The following is a 12,794-nucleotide window of genomic DNA, read 5'->3' on the forward strand; positions in this document are numbered from 1 at the left end:
TGACCTCTAAACTGAGGCATGAAGATGAGGTGGAACTGGCCATGGTGGCTAAGCTTGGAGCTTAACATGTTCCAGAAACCAAGAGAAGATTGGAAAAGATAGAATTAAGAAAAGAAGTGAATAACTCTCAATGAAGTGTAAGAGCGATAAGCAAGACAGATCATGCAGGATCTTTATAGGAGTGTGGATCTAATTCTCATTAAAATGTAAAGCCATTGGAGTATTTTAAGATCCTTCTGATTTCAGTGTGGGACTGGAATGGAAGAGAGTAAGAGTAAATATAGGGCTGTCAATTAAGAGGTTGAGGGACTTCTCTGGTGGCTCAGTGGTTAAGAATCCACCTGCCAATGCAGGGGACACAGGTTCGATCCCTGGTCCGGGAAGATCCCACATGCCGCAGAGCAACTAAGCCCATGCACCACAACTACTGAGCCTGCGCTCTAGAGCCCGCAAGCCACAACTACTGAAGCCCACACACATAGAGCCTATGCTGTGCAAGAAGAGAAGCCACCGCAATGAGAAGCCCGCACACTGCAGCGATGAGTAGCCCTCACTCTCCGCAACTAGAGAAAGCCTGCGCACAGCAACGAAGACCCAACACAGCCATAAATAAATAAATAAATAAATAAATAAGAGGTTGATATAAGGAGGCAATATAATGTTGTGTTAGGTGTGCAGGGTTTGGCGACAGGCTGCCTTGATTTAAATCTTGGTTTTGCCATTTGCCATTTTTTATGTTACTTTATGCAAGTACTCATTACTCAAATTCTCTAAGCCTCAGTTTCTTCATCTGTGTAACAGGGATAATAATAGGATCAACTTCGTAGGGTTAGTCTGGAGGCTGAACGAGATAATCCACTGCACAACACTAAGCGGTCCCTGGCACATAATAAACAATAGATACTAGAGATTAATAGTCCAAATGAAAAATGACAGTACCTGGACTATGTTGATGACAATATATTTGGAGAAAAGTGAATGGACATGAGACCTATTGTTGTGGGGGTTTAAACAGCAGGATTTAGTATGAATTGGATGTGATAATTGAGGGAGAAGGATTTTTCAGGTATGACTCCTAGGTTTCTATCAAAGAGTAGAGTGGATTGTGCTGCACTCTACTAAAATGGAGAAGGTCTGCCTGGTATAGAATTTAGCTATAGAAATTCCTCTCTCTCTTTATACCATATAAGGCAGAAAGAAAGAAAAAAAAAGGTAATTATCATACAATATAAAAGGAAATAGTTATTAAAAAAATTTAGATAACAGAACCTTACATGAGATATAAAAAACACTTTATGTTATATTCATACCACAACATCTAAAACATGCAAAAATCTTGTGTGTATATTCTTTTTTCTCAAGGTCTAAGATTTTGGAAATTTTTCTACTGTACTATGTGATAGACAGTGACCAATTAAACTTATGTGCTTACTTTGTCTTATATTAAAGGTGTTTTGTAATCATTCCATCTGCTTCTCTCACAGAATGGAGCCCACTTGGTATACTAGCAGATGAAGAATTTAAGGAGGATGTCTATCTTTATTCTCTTTAGCAACTGAGAGTCGGCTCTGGGAACCATCAGGCACCATGGGGAAGCGGGACAATCGGGTGGCCTATATGAATCCTATAGCAATGGCCAGATGGAGGGGCCCATCTCAATCTGCAGGCCCCACAATACAAGATTATCTGAATCGACCAAGGCCCACCTGGGAAGAAGTGAAGAAACAATTAGAAAATAAAAAGAAAGGCTCCAAGGCATTAGCTGAATTTGAAGAAAAAATGAATGAGAATTGGAAGAAGGAACTAGAAAAAAGCAGAGAGAAATTATTAAGTGGAAATGAGAGCTCATCCAAAAAAAGAGAAAGAAAGAAAAAGAAAAAGAAGAAATCTTGTCAGTCTTCATCTTCTTCTACATCAAGCTCTGATTCTTCAAGCAGTTCTTCAGATTCTGAGGATGAGGAAAAGAAACAAGGAAAAAAGAGAAAGAAAAAGAAGAACCGTTCATACAAATCATCAGAAAGCTGTACATGTGAATCTGAATCAGAGAGCAAAGAATCTGTAAAAAAGAAAAAGAAATCAAAGGATGAAACAGGCAAAGAAAAGTATATTAGAAGTCTCAGCAAAAAAAGAAAGAAGACTTGTCCTGAGGGTAAACCTTTATCATCAGAGTCCTCATCAGAATCAGATTATGAAGAGGAGGTACAAGCAAAAAAGAAGAGAAGATGTGAAGAGCGAGAAAAAGCAATGGAAAAAGCAAAGAAGAAGAAGAAGAAACAGCACAAAAAACATAGTAAGAAGAAGAAAAAGAAGTCAGGTTCAAGTCACAAGTCCGGATAATATCAAGAAAAAAAGCAAGATTTCCCTATTGAAAAAAGCAAGGTGTAAAGGAAATTCAGCTGTGAATGTTAGGGCATATTTACCAAAATGCATGAGTTTCCCTGTGTTAGTAGAATTATTCCTGGACTTTGAGTTGCCAGTCAAATGCTACTGTGCCAGAAAGGGCCATAATTGTTGCCTGCAGCTTAAATGTAGGATTTTGGGTTTTTTTGTGTGTTCTTCCCTCCACTGGCTAATTCTTCTGAGAGCAAAACCGTGTTGTTATACTAGTGGTTAAAATGTTTGGAATTAAAGTAAAATGTTTTAGATGGTAAATAATTTTGACCAAACAGTGGATCTAATGTTAAAAGTATCGAATTTGGCTACATCTTTAAAATATAATCAGAAATATCCAGGTGACAATAGCTGACATTTTTGAAGCACGGACTTAACATTGTCTCAAAATACTTACTTTTGAAGATGAAAAGTTTAGTTTAGTTTTCTTTTCTCCTTAATGAAATTTTGTTTACATGGGGAAAGGGTTTGTGGGGGAAAAAGAGTTTGCTCTCACTTTGGCGAGCTGAATAGTGTGCCTTTGATCCTTACACATCCTATTTTTGCCAGTGCAGCAGCCATTCTTTTATTACTTAGTAATGTATGCTGTTTCACATGAACAAGAAAGACAGCAATTTACAGTATATGTAAGGCCCCAGTTTTATGAAATTTACCTCCATTTTGACAGTACTGAATAGTATTTAGTGTTAGAGTGTTACATGATTTGAATTAACTTTGATACCCTTTGGAGGGGAATAATTTTAAATAGACCCTGGTATTTTTTGATTAATAAAGATTCTGAAATATTTTGCATGCTATATACTATTAAGTTTTGATTATCCAGAGATATTCTATATAACCAGTAATTCTTTTTTATATGATTTATGCTTAGGATACAAGTTTCAAGTTTGTAATTTCTTAATCTTACTATCTTAATTTCATGACTGTGTTTAATTGCACACTTGCCAAAATATTTAGCATGTAAAAAGAAGGTTTTTAAAAAATATTTAATGCCTTCATATTGAAGCTGGTTTACTGTAAGCAAGTTGAGTGCCAGACCTTTAGTACGCTGTATGTCTTGTTACATAAAACTACTGCCAAAATCTTAGCAACTATGCTGTTTAAAAATTTCTTGTCTTAAGCATTAATATTGAATTAAAATAGGAGTTAAATTTAGGAGATTATAATCTTTCTGTTTCACATTTTACTAACATTTGGAGTTCGTTGCCTTGTGTTTGTTGTTGAATCACATTTGCCACTATGCTGAAATAAGTTGAAATTTATTTTTACTCTACATTTTTTATATCAGAGTAATATGAATTATAAATTGATGTCTAACAAAAGCACCTGTTACAGAGGATGTGCTAATTGTAATGTCATATGTACAAAGTATTTTAGCATGAGGAGAGAATAAATAGCTATTTTTTTAAATAGCTGATTTCATGTCAGCTCCCTTGAATCACAAGTAAAATTATTATAAAGATAGAAAACATCTGGTAGATAAATAACATACTGGGTCCCCAAATTTTTGCAGTGCATACCCCGGAATCTCTCAGTAACATTCTTGGACCATTATAAATGTAATGCCTTGTTAGGTCACATTGAAGCTTCATAACTTTAGCTGTTTCCTAAAATATATGTCTATATGCTGATAAAAACTATTGCATTTAAGAGATATTTTCTATCCATATAGAGTTTTTCAAAAATTGTTTTTCATTAAAATATGAAAAAAAAGCTTATATTATTTGTAGAATGTGGCAAAGACATTAACAGCTATCAAATATCTATGTGCCCCCATTCACTTCCCAGCCCCTTGTAGTTAGGCAATGCCATTACTTCTAGCAGAGGGATTACAGAGAGATTGTAAACAGAAGTGATGTGTCGTTTCAATACTGGAGCAGTAAAAAGTCCTGCGTGACCCTCCAGCTCTCTTTACCTGCCATGAGGACCTGAAAGCAGTGTCCTCCAAATAGTGTACCTACAAGATGGATGCAACCTGTATCTCTAAGTCGCTATTTGTAAGGGACCTGCCCTGGAGAGCTGATGCACTTACAGTGAATGTTCTGAGTGTGAGAAATAAACTGTTATGTGTTAAGCTACTGAGATTTTGGGTCTTTTTTATTACCACAGCAATCACCTATCCTACTCTAAATAGTAACATAGAACTCTAGAATGTCTGTTTCATTATTTACATAAAATAATTCACATATTTTCTATCACATCTTTGTGTAGTCGGCAGAATGATTCAGAGGTGATCACTTATGCCATAGCAGAAGTAAATGTTATTTAATAAAATAACATTGGTTTTTATGTAATGACTGAAGAAGAGGGTGGTCTAGCATGTTTCATACTTATCAGCAATGCTGACTGTCTAGGAAGTAAAATTACTTCATTATTCCTCTGATTATGGCCAAAACAATCTTCCAGTAAAGGTTTTAGGAAGGCAATTTTAAAAGCACTCATGGGAACTCAATAAAGAACAGGGATGCTATTCTTTAGATGTAAGTATAGACGATGGTAGAGAAAAGTGATATGGAAATATGTAAAGGACAATAGACTAAGTAGATATAGGTGAACATTTAATATGTAGCCTCCAGACTGAAAGCAAAATAACTTATCCTTTATGTGAAAAGCACTAAAGTTGTTATTAGTGATGTGCTTTATGTGATTCATAAGAATAGCTTTAGCCATAATATTCAACTAACTGTGGGAAGGGAAGCAGTGGGAAAGTCAATAAGAAAGTAGACAGGAGAGGGGGAAAATCGGTACAATCTAGATTAGGAATGTAATTGCAAGCACAAAAAGAAGAGTTTGAAAGATCTCAGGCTGAAAATAAAGGATTAGATTGGAGATAAGGAGAATGACTAGAATTGGGGGTTCTGGTTTTATATCTTGTGATAGTTTCTTTGTCTATTATAAATTTATTTTGAGAAAGTTTCACCTTTGACATTGTGATTCTGTAGTCATTTTCTGTTTGACCATATTTATTTTACCAAAAAAATAAGTATTTAATTTGTGATATAGGTTTGAAGCTACTTCATGACTCATGAAAATTGTAGTCAAATATTCAAACATACCCATGTACTTTAGAGCTGCAAGTAAGATGTGTTCTTTCTAGTCCTTCCTGAGCCGCAAATAAGATGTGTTCTTTCTTCAGGTGACTCTATCACTTTTATTTGACTCTTTCATGACACACCTCAATCTACCTTGTATTATGTATTTTGTGTATCTATAGACTCAAGTTGTTAAGAGCGCTGGCTCTTGGCTAAGCACTACGTTAAAATTCTCACCCTGCCGTTTCTTGATGTGTGACCCTATGTAAGTTAATTCACCTTTTATGTGTCTGTTTCCTCAGGTAAAAATCAGAAAAATAACAGTATCTATCTCTATGGTTGCTATGAGAATAAAACAAAATAACATTTAAAGCATTTAACACAGTTCTTGGAACATAGCAAATACTCAGTGAATGCTAACCCTTCTTTTCCCTCCTCTTCCTATCATCATCATCATCATCATCATCATCATCATCATTATTATATCATCATTTCCCTTTCTGCACTGTAACCTCCTGAAAGGTAAAGGCGGTTTCATCTTTTATCTCTTGCAATGATGGTACACAGCATTTTGCACATGATAGGTGCCTTGTGATTTTCATTAAATTGAATTACTTGGTCAGGCCCTTGGAAAAAAGAGAATCTGAATAAATCCAATGTACCAATGCTATGTATAAGCTCCTTGACTCACTTTTTAAACAGTTTATTGAGATATAATTCACATGCCATACAGTTCATGTTTTAAAAATATGTGGTTCGGTTTTTTTAGTATACTCACAGATATATGTAAGTGTAACCACAATCAATGTTAGGACATTTTAATCACCTCAAAAAAGAAACTCCGTATCTTATCCTCCCCACCACCCCCCAGCCTCCACATACTTTCTGTCTCTATAGATTTTATATAAACGGAATTACACAATATGTGGTCTTTTGTGGCCGACTTCTTTAACTTAGCATAATACTTTCAAGGTTCATGTGTTTTGTAATATGTATCAAGGACATTTATACCAAGATAAAATGAAAGAAAATCTAGTGCATCTTACCAAATTTCTGCTAGAACCAGAAGAAACACCACTTTCCATACATAGATATGCTGGGCATCATTAATATGACTTGCACTTCTTTCTTTTTTTCTTTTTTATTCTTTTCCATTATGGCTTATCATAGGATATTGAATATAGTTCTCTGTGTTATACAGTAGGACCTTGTTGTTTATCCATTCTTTATATAAAAGCTTACATCTTCTAACCCCAACCTCCCACTCCATCTCTCCCCCAGCCCCCTCCCCCTTGGCAACCACAAGTCTGTTCTCTATGTCTGTGATTCTGTTTCTGTTTCATAGATGGGTTCGTTTGTATCATACTTTAGATTCCACATATAAGTGATATCATATGATATGTGCCTTTCTCTTTCTGACTTACTTCACTTGGTGTGATAATCTCCAGGTCCATCCATGTTGCTGCAAATGGCATTATTTCATTCTTTTTTTATGGCTGAGTAATACTCCATGTATATATGTACCACATCTTTATCCATTCTTCTGTCGATGGACATTTAGGTTGTTTCCATGTCTTGGCTATTGTGAATAGTGATGATTTGCACTTCTTTAAAATCCTGATTATACAGCAAGCTACTTGACGGATTGTATTTTCCAGATGTAAAAATGTTCAAGTAAGTATTCATAAGAAGAAATTGGATCAATTTTTATGATGGAGGCTGATAATATTGACACAACACAAGTATGATTTTGTGCTCAGAAACTTGCCAAGAGAATAACTGTTTTAAGGATAGCTTGGATATGCTAATATTCCCTCCAATAAGCTATTATGAATGGTATAATTCAGAACTCTATATATGGTATTTTCAGATGTCTTTTCTCAGAAGCTGTTTACAAAAATTAATAATATTGCCATGATAAATCATCTTATTGCTAGTTAGTTTTAACATCTTGTTTCCCATGTGGAGAAAATAAACCTTTTATTTTTTCCTTGAATTTAAGCTGAAATAAAGTTTATAGAATTATTTTATATGCTGAAAAATGATCACCCATTTTGCTATCTTACTGAGAACTCAAAATGCTATAGCTCTATGGAAACTAATGAAGTATAAATAGAAACTAACTTATTAACCATTAAAATAACCAATTTGTATCACTTAAAAATGGTTATATTATCAAATATTTGTATGAACTTTATTTTTCAAAAAAATCTTGATCAAATGTTTTTAGCAATAATACTATCTAAGAATGAATGGTTAAAATATGATCTTGTAAAATCCAGGTTATTCTCCACACAAGAAGAAAAACCTGGGTGGTTTGAGAGTCTCTGCATTTGGTTTGTACATCCTGCTCTGTGACAGGCCTGCTGACTATGAGGTTAGTATTCCCACAATTCAGGCTATTCCCTGATGTTTTTAGACTCTGTGGAATTACATCAAAGAGCTTCAGATAATAATGCTGACAACTCAGGAAAGCATTCATTCATTCATTTATTATTTTACTTATGGAGTCTGACTATACGTAGTACTTTCATGAAAAGCCTGTTTCACAGAAATAATTAAAGGATATCTTCAAAAACCTTTAGTTGATAATAAAAATTAAAGATTTTGAATAAATAAAGGTTTTGAACCCTGTTCCCCATCTTGTTTCCTTTGATAGCATTGTATCAACCTCTTACAGGATTCAAATACATAGTGTGGCCAAAGGACCCCCCCACCCCACATTCTTTGAAAGACTACTGTAGACAATAAAGTCTCCCACCAAGGGAACTTGATTAACTCCTCCCCAACCTCATGGCAGGATTGTTGTTGCTTATGTTTAAAATAAGTACTTACGTACTTCTTTGTTTCTGGACTTGAAAACCCCTTTTCATATTAGTATTTCTAAGTCTTTTCTATACACAGACAATTGCAGCTGTCTGTTGATAGCCATGAGACTACCTTCCTCCCATCCCAGTTCAGAACCTAGGCCAGACCTCAACTGCCAATCATTTTACCTAAGCATAGTTATTATATAGTTGACATTAAATGCTATGAAACGGGGGCTTGGTATAAGTTATTTGGTTTGGATTAGTCCATGTTGCAGCTTTTATCATAGACTTTATTTGCAAATTTAGGTGCAAAAACTTAATGCCAAATTTAGAGGAGTACAGTGTGGAGATTAAGTGTGCAGGCCTTGGAGATAGACTGCTTCACAGAAGCCCTACAATTAAGTGAATTAATCCATGGAAATATTTAGGCTTTCAAACTCTCCAGCTTTTCAACCACTCCTATCATTTCCATTTCAAAAGCAAAAGATATCCCTTTGCATCCCAATATAGTACTCCGCTGCACCCCAAGTCTTAATACCCCCTTGCCTCACATGTGTGTGTATATATCTACATCAATACATCACCAAAGTGCAAATAGTAAAATAAATTCCCTGTAGTTTTTAAGATCTCATTTTTTCCTGTCTTCTCTTCATGAAACAGATTGTCTTCTTTCACAGACGTAATTGTCTTTCTGTCTTTAGTGCCCCCAAACAAAATAATTTATTTTGTTATCAGCATATCTCACTTTCAACCCATCTACCCCACATTTTAATCTTTATTCAATTAGTTTACCTAAAACTCTTTTAAAAGATGTATCCTATTTATTTCTTATACCAAACTTCACAAGATTAATTTATCTAGATCTTCTTCAGATATAATCCACAGGAAGATGTTTTGCTTTGTTATAGCCTCTTTACTCAGATAAAGATTTTACCAATACAACAAACAATAGAAAGTAAAGAACCATATGTTTTAATTCCATTACATCCATCACAAACGAACAGGAGGGAAACCAGTGAATAAAATCCATGACCTAGTATAACTCAAAACAATCTCAACAATATGTCAGTACGTAAAACAAGATAAAATAGAAAAATAAATAACAACCCGCCAAATTTGAAACTTTAAAAAGACATAGTTTTGCCATTAAGCAGTCACTTAATGACTGCTTGAGCCTCATGGCCATATATTTCTAGGCATAACGAAGAATCCCATATGAATAATTTCTATAAGCCCAATAGTCCTTTGTAATATTACATAAATCTTTAACAATCAAATTCTAAAAGACAATTGCAATTAAGTAACAGGACAAAAAATGATTGCCCCCAAAATATATATCCATGTATATACATAAAAATTTTAGAAACTGCCTATAGATATCTGGCACATACCCACCCAGCCATAAATTGTAGGTTGTACCAAGATCACTGCCTAGGGGATTGTATCAGAGATTCAATCATTTAACAGAATGCACACACAAATTAGGATAATTTAAAAGGGTTTATTTATAAAAAGGTTTTTTACAAGGGTGTTGGCAGAATGTAAGAGAACCATATGAGATAGTGCAGTAACCTGGGGCTAGTAATAATGAGCTGTTACAACTTATAGACCTGAAGAGGTAAAAGTTGTGTATAGAAGACCCCCTTGAGTTGAGCATGGTCACAGTCAGCCTGAGCTGACATTTCAGAGAACAAGTACCATGATCTCACTTCTCTCTTTCTTTCTGATCTACTGTCTTTGTTCCCCATTAGCTGTACTCGACTGTAAATCAGAAGTCATGGGATCTCGTCAGTATAGTCCAACATAAGTCAGCCTCCTGGGGGTTGAAAAAGGGTGGAGAGAACAGCTGCGGGGGCAAATGAAAGATAACCAGCACTGTACACTCCTTTTGCACCTCAGCATCCGTTCTTGACCTTCATCTGAGTAAAAATTTCATGTCTCCACCCAGTGGGTTGCATGAAGTCACACAAGCTACCATATCATTGCAGGGTGATGTCATTTTGATCATACTCCATGTAAAATATTAGCCACTACTAAGAATATTCATTAAAACAGTGGTGGAGTGTAGGGGAGAAGATAAAAGAACAAAAAACAGTGCTGTATTTTTCTCCTCTGTGACTATTCATGAGGCTATATTGGTAACCACAGCTGCCTTTCCTTTCCCGTTCTCTGCTCCCCTTACCCTCTGTCAGCACCTGGATGAATGGGGTTCGTCACCTGGTTGGGTGTAACAGACCTTCATTCCTGAAGGATCTGAGTCCTGTGGTCCTGACTTTGTTGGGCTGTTGCAGTTTTCAGTTGATGAGGACAGTTGACAGTTGTGCCTCTTGTTACTCCCTTGCCCAGCTGTCAAGCCTCTAGATTCCAAACATAATCCTCTTTGTCCCATTGTGTAGCAACAACTCAATTTCCCCCTAAAATTAGAATCAATTACCTAATTCAATACAGTGAGTCCCTTCTTTGCATATTGGTTTAGGGGCATGAAGAGCTAAAAAAAAAAAGCCCATGAAGTAGTGCCAGCTTCCCACCCATCAGACCCATGACATTGTTTCTTGGTGAAAATATTCCTCCCTTATACACTAGGATTTCCAAACCCACCAAGCCCAAGATTGTGGGAATGGAAGCAAAAATTCTTCAAGTAGGGGCATCCCTGGTGGCGCAGTGATTGAGAGTCTGCCTGCCGATGCAGGAGATGCGGGTTCGTGCCCCGGTCCGGGAAGATCCCACATGCCACGGAGCGGCTAGGCCCGTGAGCCGTGGCTGCTGGGCCTGCGCGTCCGGAGCCTGTGCTCCGCAGCGGGAGAGGCCATAACAGTGAGAGGCCTGCATACCACAAAAAAAATTCCTCAAGTATATTATGAGCTATAATTGTAGGAAGGACTACACCCACCCACCACTTAGTTCCTGGTTATGGGAGAAATTGCACTATTTACTGGCCACTTGTTTGAGGCATACACTGCATCCTTTAGGACAGCATCTTAAACTTGCATGTTGCTTTCTTCTATTTGTCATAAAAAAATTAATCTTCAGCAGATTACATAAGGCACATAATAAAACCAGTGAATTCTGTCAGTGTGAGTCCATAGCTCTAAAGTGTATCCCTCAGCTAGAGATAATATTGTATGGGATACCATGGTAATTGATAAAGGCATTCTATAAGTCCATGAACAGTGATGCTGGCACAGTCTTTCCAGGCAGAGAAGGGAAATCCATATCCAGAATATGTGTCTATCCCATCGAGGACAAAGTGTTGCCTCCTTCATAAGAAGAGTTGTCTACTGTAATCAATCGGACACCAGATAGCCTGCTGGTCCGTTGGAAGTGATACCATATTTGGAGCTCAACGTTAGCCTCCGCTGTGAGCAGGTTGGTCATTCAAAAGTGGTGGTAGCCAAATCAGCTCTGGCAATGGAAAGAACATATTGTTGAATCCATGCATAGCTTCTATCCCTGCCACCATGTACACTTTTACATGGGCCTATTGAATTAGCATCAAGGTGACTGCGGAAAGAGGTTGACTAACCAAAAGAGCCAGTCATCTTGTCCATTTGATTATTGAGAGCTTCCTTTGATATGGATGCCCTTTGGTCAGTATTTGCATGGGCTACAAACATCTTCACACTCTTAGCTCATTTGAAGAAGTCTATTCAAATACCTCTCTACCTACTGTGACTTCCTTATCACTGACTTCCTAATTCTGATCTTTCCAAATCCCTAACCAACCTATTAGCCTTTGCTTACGAATTAATATAGATCCATATTTCAGGCCATCTCTCCTCCCACTGATGTGCAAAGTCATATACACTGCTGAATATTCTGACCACTGGAAGGATTTCGCTACACCAGTGACTTTCACAGCCATTCCTTCTAGGTAGTATTGGCATACCTTGCAGTTCCATCTGTAAATCAGGCCCAATGCTTTTTCCTCCTCATTAACTACTCATAAGGAACTCCTCAGAAAGTAATAGATGTGTTTGAGGGAGAGGTGGTAAAGCGGTATAACCGGATGTCGTGAGAATCTGAGATATCTGCTCATAAATTTTAATAAACTTTATTTGTAGAGCACTTTTAGGTTCATAGCAAAATTGACTAGAAAGAACAAAGAGTTCACATACACCCCCTTTCTCCACCCACACATAGCCTCCCCCACTATCAACATTCAGCACCAGAGAGATACATTTGTTACAATTGATGAACCTACATTGATACATTATTATTACCCATACCCATTAGAGTATGCTCTTGGTGTTGTACAGTCTTTGGGTTTGGAAAAATGTATAACATGTATCCAACATTATAACATTATTCAGAGTAATTTTACTGCCTTAAAAATTATCTGTGCTCTGCCTATTTATTCCTTCTTGCCCCCAGCCCCTGGCAACCACTGATCCTTTTACTGTCTCCAGAGTTTTACCTTTTCCAGAATGTCATATTGTTGGAATCAGACAATATGTAGACATTTCAGATTGGCTTCTTTCACTTAGTAATATGCATTTTAACTTTCCTCCCTGCCTTTTTATGGTTTGACAGCTCATTTCTTTATAGTGCTGAATAATATTCC

General features: G+C 36.6%; 1 protein-coding gene across 3 annotated transcripts in view; it reads left to right on the top strand.

Moving 5' to 3' along the window:
- The window catches only part of FAM133A (family with sequence similarity 133 member A), a 48,555-nt gene extending 45,415 nt beyond the window's left edge, over window positions 1-3,140 (top strand). For all 3 annotated transcript variants that reach the window (XM_079911369.1, XM_079911371.1, XM_079911370.1), the window contains one exon: window positions 1,485-3,140. In XM_079911369.1, the coding sequence (XP_079767495.1) occupies window positions 1,588-2,337 (750 nt within the window). In that variant the 5' untranslated portion in view covers window positions 1,485-1,587 and the 3' untranslated portion in view covers window positions 2,338-3,140. The remainder of the gene's footprint in view (window positions 1-1,484) is intronic.
- Window positions 3,141-12,794: the final 9,654 nt, after the last annotated feature.

Source organism: Stenella coeruleoalba (genome assembly GCF_951394435.1).
Source record: "Stenella coeruleoalba genome assembly, chromosome: X".
NCBI classification, from domain to species: domain Eukaryota; kingdom Metazoa; phylum Chordata; class Mammalia; order Artiodactyla; family Delphinidae; genus Stenella; species Stenella coeruleoalba.